Raw genomic sequence first — 17,549 nt, 5'->3', positions numbered from 1 at the left:
TTATAATATTGTTTACAGTACAGTATAGGATTAAAAACCCAAGTTTATATAAACTCCATCGACTCGATATCCTCTATTCGCTTCCAAAGAGAATTCCATAAGCTGTTAGACTCTACATAGAGACTTTTAAACGACTTTTCCGTATCCTCGGAAGCACGGTTCGTCTCTGTTTGAATTTGTCGATGCTATTTTGAGGACGAGGAGAAATTGCGGATGGAAAGTTCGAGGAAATGAACTGTCGTCTGTACGATGCTGTTAGAGGATGGCGGACGATCGCATCGCCCGCGTCAAAATCCACGGGAAACGTGTCTCTCGCGCCGTGAACTGCAAATTTTGCGTACGTTGCTCGGACTCTCGTTGCTCTTTGTCCTTTTTATAGTATTTCACGTGGCGACCTTACGGGTGCACGTAGAACACGTGACGCGTGCGTGTGGTTCAAAATCGAATGATCAATACCCGCACGCACACCACGACGCCCGGCCACCCACGTACGGTACTCCGGTCACGTGCGACATGCGTGATGGAAATGCGTTTTTCCAGGGGTCGAAAGTGAGACGACGCGATTGCGAATCTATTTCTCGCTCGTCGAACCGTCCCGGCGACATTTTAATCGACGACAACGTGCTCCGTTTAGAATCTCCTCGAGACTCGACTGGAATAAAACGCGAGACCGAACGAAACCCTAAAACGACGGAACCAACCCCAATTGCGACAGTTAAAGACGTTCTATTTTTCTAAATCTGTAACTATATTCGTATACGATAATTAAAAGAAAAATAAGGGATCGAATTGCGGGAACAATGGCCCGTACGTTTCGCGCGATCAGCCGAGCGTGCATCGTGAATCGAGTCTTCGTCGAGTAAACACGGGTATCCGTGGCTCGCGTATCAGCCTTCGATACTGTCCGCCCCCGCAACCCCTTCCTGTTAAGGCCATCATCCACAACTTGTTGAGTATCCTTTCTTCGATATCCCGGTCGATTTGCTGGCACGGAGTTTCGGCGAACTTTCGACCACGCTCGATCGAACCCAAACATCGGGCCGAAATATCGGTCGCTTGTAAATTTCGAGCGCGCCGTGCATCCTCGGCGGTGTTTCGCCTCGAGTGGGATTCCATTGGCCGTGGCTGGTTCGAGGCGGGCACGAAAATCCATCGACAACGACTCCCGCTATCCGTGGCCTCCCCCGCGCTCCTCGATGCACGCCACGTTTTCACCGATTCTCCGCAATTTTGCGCGACGCGACGCGTCAATATTTGCACACCGGAGATCAGCTACGGCGAGTACGGGGGCGATCCTGGAAACTGGGACAAGCTGTAGCTAATTTCCGATCGCGGACACGGGGAAACGATCGAATCCTAGTTCTTTCCCGTATTCGTCGTGGCTACTGATTATTACTAATTCAATTATTTACTCGTGCGAGCGGTATTAACGTATCGAACGTGAAAAGGCCGCTTAAATTACTTACTATCGTTCGATTGAAAATAGCCTAGAAGCATGTAACCGCGGAATAATATCGAGGAGGTTAAAAGAGGATTACCTAAATGGCGAGTATCAATTCAATTATGTCACTGAGTTATTAACGAAATAATAAGGTTGGGGTTCCTAATGGAGCCTTCGTGGTCGTATACGGGATGACCCCAAGGCTCGATGGGTGTGTTTGCCTGGTATCCAATCGAGCTCATATTCTGCAGGAATTATTCTTTTGTGTATGGGATCCATTCCTGGGGGATGAAACCGAAGCTATTTCGAGAGGTCAAAGAATAAGAACCATCCAAATAACAGGGTATCTTCGCGATCGTGTTACAACCGCGAGGAAGAATGATTCTACTTTAAAAAGAAAAACAACTATAATTCGCGTTTCTAGATAAAAATCGAAGGTCAGCAGATTACAAAAAATGACGGATGCTACGTTCAGGGAAAAGAGAAACATTTTATGAAATTTCGGCCGACATTTGCAAACTCGAGTTGCGCTCGATGTGTGTTGTTTGTTGATATGGCTCTCGCGAGCACGAATGTTATCTCCCGGAGGAGTAGCTCCGCGTATCGCGAAATGGTCGTGCAATAACCGTCAAACGGGAAACGCAAGCAAACGGCTTTCACCCCCGTAGGCGGAGACAGCTCGCAATTGAACGCGAGGGTGACCGTTCGTGTCGCGGTGTTTCCGTTTGCGGGGACTTGACGTATCAGCGACAAACGGCGAGCAGATGTGAAACGCGTCACGACGGAGCACGGCAATCTTCGTTCGGGGCTAGGGAAAACGGGAAATGAAAAGGACGAGCGGAATTTCTGAATGGGACGAACGACAGGGTGCGCGGGGAACGAGAAAATAGCCAGATCGATCTGAATCGAGGGGTTCTTCTACTTCTTTTACTAAAAATCATGGAAGATATTTAATAATACGTCTGGAATTTAAATATAGATCGAATCTAGAGGTGCGACTATCGATATATCGATACGACGATATATTGTCACAGACAAATACGAATAGACCATTCAATGTATTTTTCGCTCCATATTTTAGGGGCCCTTTACGGGGTTAAGGAATAACTTTTCGAACAGTCTTGGAAATTCTACTTATTCTTCATCAAAATACGCGTTGTTTGCATGTGGAAACATTAAAATTCTTCAATCCGTTCAAAATTTCAGGGGAACATACCTGTCTTGATCAGACATTGGATTTTCGATAAGGAATTTTTTTCTCGAAAGTGCGTAAGATTTCGGGGGTATGTCTATTCACCAAAAATGATTGTAATTGACCCCCGCAATCGAAAATAATTTTTTTAGTACAATTTGAAATTTTTAAATTTCGCCGAAAAATTTCAACATTTATTGGAATTTACAGCCTGGTATGGCAGCCAAATTGGGCTACGAAAGCCCATAAGATGTAAGGTCAACTTGTATACCTCGTCTGTGATATCGTTAAGATATCGATAATCGATAGTCGCAGCTCTGATCAAATTTTCAAAAGACACGTGTCTATCTGGAACTTTAGTATAAAAGGCAATGGTGATTCTTTGACTAAATTAACGAACGCAACACGATCTTCTAAGTGCCTTGAAAATATTTAAAATTGCCCTTCTCCCACGTCGGGAAACATTCATTCGGGAGAATAAAAATGTAGCGCGCGACATTTACGAATCACGTGGCGAGTATAACTCTTTCTCTGACGCAACTGTTAATTGTTAATAACTTTTTAACGAAGCCTCTATCAACAAATTGGTATTCTTGATTTTCGTCTTATTTTGGCCTCTAGAATCCCCCATTACAATTTTTCCCAGGGGTGACCGAACACCCTGTATTATTAACGATCTCCAGTTTTATAGTCTATAGACACGGCAGAGTCGCGTTATATCTTCTCTTTGAAACGATTTTTCGGTCCAATGGAAAATTTAGTTCAAAAGGTCGTTGCTCCTGCGTAAAAATAAAAGAGATAGAAATTCGTTTGTAGAGTTCGTTTTCATCGAAGCAAACAAGACGTACCGGTATCTTTTAACACTAAACCTACCGCGACCGGTCAAATGACCGTTTTTAAAATTTCGTTTAGAATTTCTAGCACACAATATTATTTTAGCGCCACTTAACTTCACGACTTTTCTTATAGTATACGTACACTGAATTTTACAATATTCACTTCTAATCTTATTGTTTATTTTCTGAGAAAAATATGTAGTCTGTCTTGCCTACCACGACCGGTCATCTGACCGGTTGAACGATTTATGTTTTTTTGTAAAAACACTGGACATTTGGTACCAAATTCTGATTAGCTTCCGATGTAAATAGGAAATATACGTATAGTAAAGACGAAAGGAGAAAATCTACAGTTTCCACTGCCTTAGAACAGTCTAACAATGCGTATTAAAAATAGTTAAACTTTAGACGCGTTTAGTTTCGAAACTATTAGTGTTTTGTTAATTATTGAGGCATTATTAGAAGCGGCAAAACCTCCCCTTTAAAATGGTTTTTGGTTTTTGTCGATCCGACTTTTCGTTTTCGAGATATCGTAATTTATGTAAAAGGTAATTTTTAAAATTCCGCTCTCCGCGTTAGAAAAGGCTATTGACGTGCATTAAAAATACTAAAACTTTAAACGCGTGCAGTTCCGAAACTACTAGTGTTTTATTCATTATTGATCCACCGTTAGCAGCGGCAAAGCCTCCCCTTTAAAATGGCTTTTGGTTTTTCTCGATCCGACTTTCCGTTTCGGAGATATCGTAATTTATGTAAATGGTAATTTTTTCAATTCGACTATCTCTGTCTTCGTCTATCGGAGTCGGACCTCTTTGTCGCACGTGCGTGGTGCTGACCTACCCTGCGTACGTGACTGTCGTGGCCTAGCTCGGCGTAGTATTTCCAAGAATTTACTACGCACTGTTTACTATCTACGCGCGCGCGATATCAATGAACTCGCGAGCGCACAACAAAACGTAAACAAACTGTATCTCCGAAACTAGTCACCGCATCGACTTGAAACTAAAATCGCTATATCTCCGGAACTAATAAAGCTATCGACTCTCACAAACGCTCATTTTAAAGGGCTCTTCATCCTCTACCTAATGATCATATCACCTACTATAATTTTTGCTATCTTCTATGTTTATTTTGAAATTTACTTTGACGCTGCATACCTAAAGAAGTTTCAGCAATTCCTACTGATCGTACGACTAGTGTACGATAAAACTGGATCATAAATTGTTTATTTAATTGATAATTAATTTAAATACAGGATGTTTGCGTAATTACTAACCAGCACTTTTTCTTAAATAGTTCTTTTCTCTAGAACTAACTACGGTATCGACTTAGAACAAAATTCGTTTTCAAGGGTGTTTTATCTTCTATCCGATGAATATTAAAAAGTTTTTTCACATAAAAGAAAAGAACATCTTACGAATGAACATCAAAACACAACTTTCTATACATATGTAAAAATTAGAAGTACGTTGCCTCGTTAAAGAAAAAAAGAAAGATCGGTCATTTGACCGGTCGTGGTAGGAATGGGTATACATGCAGTGCCGGTAGGTTTAGTGTTAAACAAATTCTTCTTTGCAATTCAATCTCTGGACTATGCATCGTATTTCAGTTTCATAAAAATCCCCAGCGTCGAAAAGTGATCGATCCGGAGTGAAATGGTCCATATTCGTTTGTTATAAACAAACGAAATGGTTCAAACGGAGAAACCGCGATATCCTTCAAACGATTGGGCCTCGTATAACGCGTTTCTGTAGATTTAAGCTGGTAGACTTACCGGTTAAGAAGGATAATCGTCGCATAGCGGGAAACGGATGGTTCCCGCTCGTGTCCAGAAGATCAAGCTGGTGGACCTCTCCTCTAATCCTGTAGAGTTTCCGGTGGAAGTCCTCGATAGTTGGTGTATAACTTTCGTCGAATTTGTTGGACAAAAATCTGAAGCAAAGGCACTCTTTTAATTCTTCGTAATTCGGAGACCATCGAAAAGAAACGAGTATTCCTTCTAAACAATTAACGGCGTTATTATTTATACAGAGATAAAGTTTGAAAGGAAAAGACTAACGAGTTTCAAATGTTACTTTCAAAATGTTTGGATCAGTAACTTAATAGTGTGAACAAATTTCATTAAATTACTAGCAGATTTGCAGTTTCTAGTTGACGGACGAATATAAACAGTATTGGTTCTGAAATTACGTGCTCGAAACAGTGAATTATCATGATGTGACTTAAAAGGCCGTTCCAATCAGTTTCAATATGATGGCGTTATTGATGTGGACATTAATAATGTGGAACAGAACAATAGCATCGGTAAAGGATTTACTAGCCTTTATCGTGTGTACGTACGAGCGATTAAATATGAATATATTAACCAAATTAAGAATTGTGAAACGATGCGTAAAAAAACAAAAACAAATTTGACCCATTTTTGCCGATCGATTTATTTGCAATTTCCCATGATGCGATCGTCGATAGACTGTAAGCTAGGAAACCGTGCAACGTAGAATATATTTTTATCTACACGTATTCCGAAGAAGAAGGGAACGGATGACCTCTTGATATTTAATTCTTCGACTCTGTGGTTTCGAAAATATAATTTCTATTTAGTTTGAATTATTTTTACGGTACACGGTACCCCAATATGGCGTTAACGAGATTGTCTGCAGCGGAGATCACTTAAAAATTTCAAGATTATTAAAATAGCTGAGGATGTATCTCAATGATACGTATACCGCAACTCACATGTATTTACGCATGGACAGCTTCGAGAATTCAAGAAAGAAGGCGAATGTGAGTCTTTCTTTCTTGCTTTCGAAACAGCTGAAATCCGAGGTAAAGAATAGACCTATCGTTAGTGGGATGAACGCTATCGCTGTACCATGAGTGTTTTATAACATAAGATACTCTCCTCCAAAGTGGAACAAAATGTTAAAAAGACCATGCATCAAATTGTAAGGGGATCCTCGTAAGAAGGCTTTAATCTTCGTAATGATTTTAATGGGTCGATGATCAACAATGACTAATTTATGGACACTGGTGGTCAACAGTGAGGTGGACATCAAGGTCAGCGGTCCAGTGAAGATCCAGAAATGGTCAAGAGATGGGACCAATCGAAATAGTATTGTTCTCTAGACCAAGCGGTTCTTAACTCTTCACGTTGACATTGTCTCCCCACTCTTCGACTTCCTCACTCGAAGACTACCGCTGGACAAATTCTTCAGTACCCCTGGAGCATCCAGGGGAATCGGGTCTCGCGGGCCAAAGTCAGGCCATTCGTGGAGTGCTGACCACTGGGGGGACCAGGAGTGACCAGGACTGACCAGGACTGACCAGAGCTGACCAGAACTGACCACTACTGACCAGTGCTGACCAGTGCAGATCCGACTACTGACCACTACTGACCACTACTGACCAGTGCCGGACCGTGATGACCACTGGTAAGAACTATTTAAAATTGCTCTCCCCACTTCTATTTTGTCATTTGATACCCATTGAACGTTATGGAACTGTTCATCGCTTTTACTAAATTACGAATCGTTTCTTATGTTACAGCTGGACCTCTGGTGCTGCTTCCTTGGTAATGGTAACTAATGCTCAACAAGTAGTAAGCCCACTTTACTTATTTATATTATTATCCCAAAATTGACCAGTTTATTTTATTTGTTTGGTCATAATTCAATGTTCTTTGACTGTCCGGTTTTATCTGATTATTATGTTTTCCTCCTCTGTTTCTTCTGTTGCCTTATTTTTTGAATTGGCATGATCGTGTTGAATCATATACCATTTTTGTTTGCATATTATTTTATGTATTTTGTTTTTATATTATTTTATGAATTTCGATGTCACTAATTAGAATGAGATTTCTATTCTTGTTCTGTTTCGCTAAGATATTTTGTTTAATTCTTGGGTATTTTCATTCTTTGATTTCATCGTTGGATTTTCAATTCTGCGTTGGATTTTCAATCTTTGTTTCTGTTCGTCGTTGAAATTTGTATGATTCTTGAGATAATTTTTGCGATCGTTTGCTATTTTACTTCGACATTATACTCTCGTTACGCAAGTATAGGTAGAATACTTTGTTCGTAACATGTGTAAATTTTGTACATTTCCTTAGGTAGGTCTAGCATCGAGAATCTTACAGATTCTCACTTTTAGGTACATCAGCACGACAAATTATTCCATCGCTTCGTCTAGTTTGCATGGTGGTTATTAAATTTCCTTTCGTATGACACTAATACGTGTATCAATTTTAGTTTCAGATTATTCGCAGGGACATCGAGGGAGTACGCCACATCCGCCGAGGGACATTTAATTCTAAGTCGATTAGATTTAAGCTTCGTCGCGAATCTTAAAATTAACGTCGAAGATTTCCTTATTATACGTATCACCGCGCTTTACCAAGCAATTATTCAATAAGTAGCTTCTCGTTTTCTCGTTCCCTCGTTCCTAGCTTCGGTCACCGCTGTTTCATCGATTGAAACATGTGATCGGCCGTGTATCTGGTCCGAAAGATCTAATCGCCTTCCCTTGGTAAGCTTGATTGAGGGAAAACGGCACTTCGCTGGAAGGTGTGGAGTTTCCGTATTCCGCGGAAACGCATACCTTCCAGCGGAAGTCGACTCTGTCTCAGGTACTCTCTCTTTGTCAGACAGCCTAAGTCGGGTCCTTCGGGCTCCCGGCGGGTTGCGTTGGAGAAATGGAGACCTCGATTCGGAGTTGCAGTTCTCTGTTTTCTTGTTGAGATCGAGTTAGCAAGGGCAGTAGGTTCGATCCTCGGATCCGCTGCACGGTACAGCATCGCGTCGCGTCGCGTATCCCACGATTTAGCTTCATCCCTCTTTTTAACCACATAATTGCTTGGTACAACTAAGTCAAGGAACTTTGTTTCCTTCTGTCGTCCGAATTTTAGCTTCAACTTGACTAGACTTGAGCTTCGACGTTAATTTTAAGTCCCTATTGTATGCGTCTCCCAATATTGCCAAGTAATTATTTAACAAGTAGCTTCTCTCGACTCGTTCTCTCGTTTCTTGCTTCGGTCACCATTGTTTCGTTAAGCGAAACATGTGATCGGCCGTCCAGTTTGTCCGAAAGATCTAGTCGCCTGCCAATGATAGATCGATTTCTAGAAATAGAAATCAATCTACCAAGGGTAGTGTTGATTCGATCCGAAGATCTGCTGCACGGTTCAGCATCGCGTCGCGTCGCGTCTCCAACAATTTAGCTTCATCCCTTTTTAAACAAAATAATTACTTGGTATTTAGACTTAAGTCCCTAGTGTAGCCGCGTGTCCTGCCAAGTAATTATGTAACAAGTAGCTTCTCTTTCATTCGTCTCTGGTCCCCTCCGATCACCACTGCTTCCATGTAGAAAGCAAGTGATCGGCCGATTAGCTGGCCCGAAGGGTCAGTTGCCGTCCTCTAGTGAGACGATCCAAGGGAAAGGGTATTTCGGCCGCAGAGGGGATCAGGGACTGTTCCTGTCTACGGTAGCCCCGACTCAGGATCCCTCTCTCTGTCAGACATCCCGAGTTGGGTCCATTTGGCTCCCAACAGGCTGCTTGGGGGAAATGGGGAACCTGTGTCGGGTGCGTCGATTCCCTTCCCCTTCGATCGGACTTGCCAAGAGGCAACGAGCTGACCCTTTTGACCTCGCTATTCGGTTCGCGTCTCTCGTTCCTTGCACTATTGCATGGTGCATCGCGTCGTATCGCGTCGCGTCGCCCACGATTTAGCTTCGTCCCTCTTTTAAACAAAATAATTACTTGGCATGACTAATCTAGTTTCTAAGGATGTAAAAGGGAGATCGATGGAACTTGGATTCCGTCTATCTCCCTTCGGGTCTCCATTCGCAGCAACCTCCTCGTGGTGAGACCTGGGTAATATTATTTAGCGTTTAATTAATAATCGTATCACTCTTAGCTGGGTAATGCAATTATTAATTAAAAACTAAATAATATTAGCAAATTGGCTGCGATCCGCCTTGCATAGGTCATCATGAATATAGAGCTTCTTCGCTAGGTTAGTTTTGATTCTCATTGATTCATCAAAGATTCATTTTTATGGGGTCTCGAACCCCCATTATCATTTTCGTGCTATTTGTAATATTACCAACAGATTTAGAAATGAATTTCAATCCCTGCATAGTCAACTCATGTATTTATTGTCACACTACAGCTGTCAGCCCATCAATACTAATTCAGTGAATAGTTTGTCAACTGACTACCATCTATGAGAAGAGGATCCTAAAATCACCCCTGAATTTTCAGGTCGGTATGGCAGTCAGATTGGTCCACGAAAGTCCATAAGGTATAAGGTCTATTCGTATACATCGTCTGTGGTTAGACGTTAAAATAATACTTGGTTTCGGGGGGAAGTCAATAATCTCGACGACAAACGCGACATCGGCGTGCTTCCAGACCAACACCAGCAACACAGATCGGATTTCGCGTGGAATTAAATTGTTTGTCCCATTAGCAACGATCGAACCATGCGGGTCCAAAGCGGAGTCCGCTTCAACGACCGGCCACGCTGGACATTTTGCCACAAATACGCTTACACGAATTTCCTTCGATCCCTCGAGTCGTCCATTTTCTACTATCGCGCAGGATATTTCCAAGCGGGTCGTCGAAAATTGTCTATCCAACTACAGCACATTTTTCTTTGAATATAAAATATTACTCAGCCTTTACCGGGCTGAACGAAAGCGAAATTTAACAAACAATACGATTTCGTACAACGTTTTCGATCGAATCCCTGGTCCCCTTCGGTTCGTATTTATATTTCAGATTTTTTAACGGCTTTCGTGGACAATTCAAAACTTGTTCTTTACTCGTTTTATACGTACGTACTAAAGAGTATCGAAGATTCCAGGGGGAATGTTAAACGAAATATATTAAATATTTTGTTCAGTTTACGAAGATTAACGAAGATTAATAAGAACGAGCTGCACCGTCGGTTCTAGCCGTAGGCCAGTTATCTCAACTTTCGATACGTGAACTTTAACCTGCTATTAAATTTTTATTAAATTCTTGCATCTTCTTGTATTTAATATTTGAACCACGATACACGATATCAGAAAAATCATTTAATTTTAATGTTCGTTCTATGAAACGAAACAAGTCAATTTAGTAATCTGATTCAAAAAATAATAAATGTATACGAAGGGGAGGGGAGAATAATTGAACGATATTTAGGGCATTGCATATTGTCCTGGTCGATCAGTATGCGCGACGAATTTTTGTTCAGATCAGGTCGAAACTATTTGTATCGATCGACGATGGCAAAGCATCCGCGCGATTGTTCGCGAAACGCAATTAGCAAGTATTTCATCGAACGATGATGCTGCAAACACGACGGGAACGCGTTTTTCGTTCGATCGTACTTCCCTAACAGTGGTCGGCGTGCAGCGGGATAAACTTTCGATTGAAAATTAACCAGGCGCTCGTAAAACGTAAGACGATCGCGCGCAGTTGATGAAATCACCGGGCAAATTGAACGCGAAACTATAATAGGACGGGTCCATTAGCAACTTTGGCTCGAAACACGTTGGTACACATGCTGACTGACGAGTCGAGAGACAATGGGAAGCGCATTATATCCATTAAGGTTATTCTTGACGGCACGAGAACTTCATACGCGCTGGATCGATTAAAAAGTCGCGCCACCACAATGCTCCGGTCTTTCTTAAGTTTTTTTTTTAAATATTCATTAAATCCTCTGATATATTTTTAGTTTCAAACTTTTCAGACAGTGAATCAAATAATATTTATGTTAAAATTCCATGCGTGGTTTTAGTTTTGCTCCTTACCGTGGAAAGATACGAACGAATGCGCGTCAGTCGAGCAACCGGATGCAGCGAACGTTGCAGAACATTTGATTAAACTGACGGGATTTTCGAGTAAATTCAATACACATGCAGCGCATTCCACCGAATCGGTGACACACGTTACCCGTCACCCGTGCACTTGCCAGTTCTTCCCCACCCCCCCCCGTAGGGGTTAAAAATATCACCCTGTTGAAAGCTTTTTGGTTTCGGGGGCGAAAGCGAACCGATACATTCGGCCTCGGTTCACAGTAGGCGACAACCAATCGACCGACACTGGTTCGACAAAGTATTAAACCAAAGACGGGGAACCTTCGGCCTTTTCAGGCGTACGTTGCGACCTTTCCCTACATTCTGTTAATTATACACGCGATAGAAAAAGCCGCACGATGTTAACCAACATCGTTGCACGACAAAATAATTGTTTCGTCGAAAAATATTCTCTTCTATCAATTTTATTACACGTAAAGAGATACACGACTCTCTTTAAAAAAACGCTATCGAAAGAAAAATGATTTCCCACTGCAAAATTCAACGCTGCCCAGTAACAATTCGTTGATTTTGTGCTTGGAAAATGGCTCTAGCTTGCCCTACATTCGAGAATCGTACTCTATGGAGCGTTTTACCAGTTCGAACAACCATGAACCATTTTTAGACTTCCCCGACTTCGACCTTCTTACAGTCGATACCGTTCGAAAGCAAGTCGTGACTTTTTGGGCAAATTTTGGTCGCCGGCTATTTAAAGGTGACTATGCCAACGTCACAGTTATAATGGGCCTGGGTTAGGTTACCAATTGTAATTTTCAATCGATTCTATATTTATCTATAATCTATACTTGGATGATCTGCCTCTGGCGTTCACGTAACTTCGTCTATCTGTCCATCTTATTGCCACTAGGCGACTATTGGGAGATATTCGACGAGATATACGCTAAACGGTGGACATCGAATCAGATCGGCTCGAAGGCTGTTTCGAACTCGAGTTATTGTCGCGATGTTTTCATTTTATAGTGCATAAGTAGCGAAAAGATCACGCCTCTCTGACTACCAGGTCCTTTGTACGCGCGTGACTCTTCGACGCCATTTTTTTTCTTGCAAAGTAAATACGACGACCTAACCCGACGTTAAAAAAACAATTTTCTTCCAGAGGCTATTAATACGACGTCGTATTGACATTATTAATTCCACGAGTCACGAGAGGCGATAAATTTGAATATTCATAATCCCATGCTACGTAGTTAAATATAACCTAATGCAACGTTAGGAAACAATTTTCTTCCAGCAATATTCTATTAATTTGATGTCATATTGACGTTATTGATTTCGTAAGAAGCGAAAAACGATAATTATTCAGGAATCTTGATGCTATCTGGGTTACGTAAATTTTAATTTGTCTGGGAAATGTCGTGGTATTTGCGTGGGAGTGGATGCGTGTTGATAGAAAACAGTGGTGGAGAGAAACGCGACAAAGGGCGAGAGAGGACACGATGTAAAATATAATTACCGTGCTACAATGGCGGTTTTGCCGACCCGAGCGCTACCGAGCATGACGAGACGATAGCAATTTCGTGGCGGCGGCTTGCAGGCGTCCTCCTGCGAGGACGTAGACGCAGGACTAGGGCTGACCGGTATCGGGAGGATGCCATCCTCCGAACCTGAGGGCCCCTCCAGTTCGGGGCCCGCCTGTGCGCCCCTTCGACCCCTGTTGATCCGCTGCTCGACGTTTTCCACTGCACTTCCGCTTCCGCGGAACCTCTGCACGCAGCACAGAAGACGGCCGCACGCCTCCAGCTGAAACACGCGTTTCGACTAATTTTTACAAACTTTTAATACATTGGTTCGGTCGAGAAATCCTTTATACTTCGTGACAACGTAAAAGAAAAGTTTACTTATTATTATTTCGTTCGAAACTAAATTATCTATTCTATTTCTTTCAACAGTCGATTCGTTTGATCGAACGTTTTTCTGTCCAAGGTTGTGCATTTTGAGTTTTCGGGGTCACACGTTTTGCACGAAACTGACTGGTAAACGGGTTTTGATATATTTTTCAGTTTCGACGCATAATCCGCTCCAGGTCGAGCGTATCGATATGAAATCGTTCGTTGTCCGTTCCTCGAGCGGAAACGCTTTTAAATCGTTCGTGTTTTATTTATATTCGACGCGATACGTCCAAGTTGTTAGCGATTCCCCGGGTACGGTACGAGCCTATCGAAAAATCGAACAAGTTGGTGGAGAAAATACGAATTCATTGTAGAGTTTAAAAAAATAAAACGCTGGTTATTTTCGCAGTCGTATTAAGAACGTTTCATGCAATTTTAAGGTCTCGATAAAGTTTCCAATTTTGTTAAGGGAGCGAATATTGTGTACGTTGTAACGTTTGCATACTTTGTAGGTGAAATAATTTTACTTTTCCGCACAAACCGCGCTCGTTAATGATTCGTTTAAATGGAATTCGTTGGCGCGATTCGAAACGATCGGAAAGTTAATTTGAAATAATCCCTTTGAATTGCAAGATTCCACGAATTTGCCCCGCGGCGCATAAATGAACGAACACAAACACAGTAAAACCAATGCTCGAGCGACAAATAAAGTAGAACTTGAAACCTCATCGTACGCGTTCCGTTTGGCTTCGGTTTGCAAACTGGGAAACTCGATAGTCGTTTATTGAGTTGCTATACCGCGTAGAACACGAGTTTCTGTGTCCTTTGATATATTTTTAGAAAAGTATTAATTACGGTAATTGAATATGTTTCGTAAGATTTTTAGCCTGTGGTATCAGCCTGTAACGATTCGAAGAATTTACCTTTTTGTTGTTGACGAGTAATAATTTTAGTAGTAAAATACGATGGTTCGGACCTTTTTGGTAAACAATCGAGTTTACTTTTACTCTGTCAAAATTTTGACACATTTGCTCAAACAAATCCAAAGGCGAATATTTGAAAATAATATTTTCACCGTTTTAAAACGGATCGCGCACAGTCGGCGGAGGATTTATTTTTATGAAATAAAAATGAACATGAATATTTACATCGACTGCTCGTTGTTCGCATATCCATCGGTTCGTCAAATCCAAAGGATCGAAAAGTATAAAGTTGAATCAACACTGAGTAACAGTTCTTGTTACCAATATTAATGGTAAGTCGTTAAGGCGTATAATTATCGCGTAATTACAATGCAATTACTTTATAAAAGTAATTAGATTAAATTTTTCTCGACACTGAGATGCAAACTTTTCCCACGAATAAACGCGAAAGCATTTTGAAAATTTTTTTGACCGGAAAAACACTTTGTCTTTCATTTTCGGATCAAAAACGTTGGTCGTTATATAAACTCGTTTGTGAAATAATAACAAAAAGGAATTGTTAAAAATTTCAATTAAAATCCATTTTCATTCACCGTACTTTTCCTCGACAATTCATATCAAAATAAATGTACCAGATAATTTCCCATCGGGTCGTTCAACAAGTTTAATAACATTAATTTTATTACATATTCTCCATTATTTACTATTTTTTCGCCAATACTCTGGCAATGTTTTAAACCTGAATTCGATAAATTCATCGTTATTTCCACGGGTTTTCCACATTGCTGTGAAAAGACATACTATTTATAAAATTTTTAACTCATTGGTCCCTCTGATAGTTGCAATTTAATTTTCAATATAGGAGCCTTCGAAAAATGTTCTGACGATGATAAAAATAATTTTAAACCGAATTTCAGAAAGAAGAAAAGTTAACAAAGGGTTCGAACCAACGTTACGTATCGAGCCGATCGTATTTTCTTTGCATGGAAGAATCAACGCGATTGTTTTCTCCGCGATTCAGAAGATCCTATTCGTTAGAGGCGGCATTGCGGATCAAGCAAATATTAATACGGAACGTGATCCGATTTCTTTCGAGAGGGGGCACCGGATATCCAAGGCGCAGAGATAAATTCCCAGCGTGAGATCTCGTTAAATCAGACGCGACACATTTTTATGCGTTACACGCATGCGAGCGAACGTGCGTAAGAAGAATCGTGTTCCGATACTACTGCAAATCACGACAAATTCTACGGAAATCCTTCCATTTGTCTTGGACAAATTTAGTCAGACTCTAAACAGTTTTCTCGATCACAAAATCGTTTCCTTGCTCGACTGTTGCGACGTTGATTAACTTCTACTCGTTATAGGAACGAAAAATAAGAAATTAAAATTACAAGAATCTTTTTTCCGTACTGAGTTTTTATAAAGTTTGATCGAGTATTGGTCACGGTTGACAAAAAGATGGCAACAGACTTGTTTTCGGAAACGATCGAGCAAAGTACGTTTACACGGTGTCCCATTGGAATTCGGAAACGTTGGTTTTCGGGGGTGCTGAAATTCGATCGTGGCTGCGTGTTCAATCGAAACGAAGAAACGTGAGAAATTTTTTCCTGTGGAACGCACTGAACGAGATTTGTATTGTACCCTGTGTATTTCTATTTACCCAGACGATGCAATTAACGCGCATCCGCCGACATATTGGAATAATGCCGTTTTATTCGATGCTTGCTAATCTGGAGACACAATTATCGACGCAGCGCGCATACATCGCTTTCGTCAATTTCAATAATTACCCACGCTGTGGCCGTACAACGCAAAACGATACGAATAATTCACGAACGGCAGAGTCGAAATTCTGAACCCATCGCGTCAGCATACATTTTCGAGCAGGCTGAAGAGCATCGAGCAAGCCCCGATTCAAATATTTTAGATACGTTCGTCGACCTACTCTTAGCAACGTATGGGGAAAATCCATTTTCTCCAATTTAAAATTCTATACATTCTTTCGTTCGGACAGCGTAGTTTCCTCTTCGTGAAACACGCTCCTCCGACGAATCGCGCGAAACGAAGTCGAAAACACTGTGCTATTATTAATTTTATAAAGTTTACAAGGCTAATACGTACGAAATTCGCGAGAATTTCGACCGGGTCGTCTATTTCACGCGATTACTGCGTTTTAATGTTTTCTAGTTATCGCCGACTCACGACGCCTTTACGACCGGCTTCACGCCCGTAATTTTCCGTTTACATCGTTGGAAAATTGGACAAAGAACCATAAAAATATCGCAAACGGCGGGTCCGACGTTGAAAGCGCAGCGTTGTCGCTATTTGATAAAAACATCTCGCGTAGAACAGGAACAGAGGAAAGCGAACGCGCTGCTGCTCGAAACGTAAAAGGCGCTGCTTCTCTCGGATTCCCTGCTATTTACAACCTCTTTTGTGTCGCATCGTCGAGCAATTTTTCTAATACCGTAACCCGTCGGACGCAATTTTCTCTCCGATGTCGTGCAAGTAAACGCAGAATTTCATTTGGAAACGGATTACGTCGCGAAAAGCCGAAGATTATACGTTGCCGTAGTTAAAAGAACAGCGCAGCGATCTTAAAAGAAAATAGAAAAACTCGAGGAGCGATTGTGCTCGAGAATCTACGTGAAAAAGTAGATCGAACGTGTAGAGGGAAAGTTTTTTATTTAACGTTTCGTTTCCAAGATAATCGAGCTTGAAGATTTGCCTATCGCGTCCGACCGATTCTCGATATTTCTACTTAAGTCGTTCGAAATCTATTTTCTCGAAAAAATTCGTGGCATGATCCGAAAGGGGGCGAAAAAATAGATGGAAAAAATAGAGTGAAGTTTTCCTGTCTAACGTTTCGTTTCCAAGATAATCGAACTTGAAGATTTGCCTGCCGCGCCTGACCATACCTCGATATTTCTACTTAACTCGGTCGAAGTCAATTTTTTCGAAAGCAAAGCCTCGTATTAAAAAAACTTATACTACATTTTCGACGTAGTTTTTCATGTTGAATTACCAGAGTATCATATATTTTTAGTTCATTCGATGGATCTGTTGTTTTTTCGTTATTTATATTTGCAATCACGTTTCAGTTGATTTCAGACATCAGTTTTTAAATAATTTTAACGTCTTATCGATAACAATGGCTTTTCGAAAATTTTTCAAGGAAATTTCTGAACTTTAGGAGTACTATAACGGCTTGGAGACGTTATCAATCATTTGGTTGCTTTCATGCACCTCGCGCGGGTAAAGCTAATGCATTTAAAAACCTTTTACCGTCTTGGTCCACGAACGTCGGGTTCAAGGGCGAGAGCTTTCCCTTTTAGGCTCACCTTTCAACCCTCTGGTCTCCGTGTTATGTCTGTCGACCGCGTAAAAAATTATATAGGACATCGTCGTTTTTTTCTCGACGTCCCACGTCGCCTTACGTAACTCGTTCCCCCGAATCGA

General features: G+C 41.3%; 1 protein-coding gene across 1 annotated transcript in view; it reads right to left on the bottom strand.

The window, feature by feature from the left end:
- LOC143343047 (dexamethasone-induced Ras-related protein 1) overlaps positions 1 to 17,549 on the bottom strand; it is a 67,563-nt gene that overhangs the window by 14,514 nt on the left and 35,500 nt on the right. Inside the window, exons 2-3 of the mRNA XM_076767547.1 lie at positions 12,789 to 13,075; positions 5,244 to 5,401 (exon numbers count right to left, since the gene is read on the bottom strand). Of these exons, the coding sequence (XP_076623662.1) occupies positions 5,244 to 5,401; positions 12,789 to 12,832 (202 nt within the window). The 5' untranslated portion in view covers positions 12,833 to 13,075. The remainder of the gene's footprint in view (positions 1 to 5,243; positions 5,402 to 12,788; positions 13,076 to 17,549) is intronic.

The sequence above is a fragment of the Colletes latitarsis genome, chromosome 6 (genome assembly GCF_051014445.1).
Source record: "Colletes latitarsis isolate SP2378_abdomen chromosome 6, iyColLati1, whole genome shotgun sequence".
Taxonomy (NCBI): Eukaryota; Metazoa; Arthropoda; class Insecta; order Hymenoptera; family Colletidae; genus Colletes; species Colletes latitarsis.
Note: the sequence above shows the minus strand (reverse complement) of the source record. Positions and strands in the feature narration are given on the sequence as shown.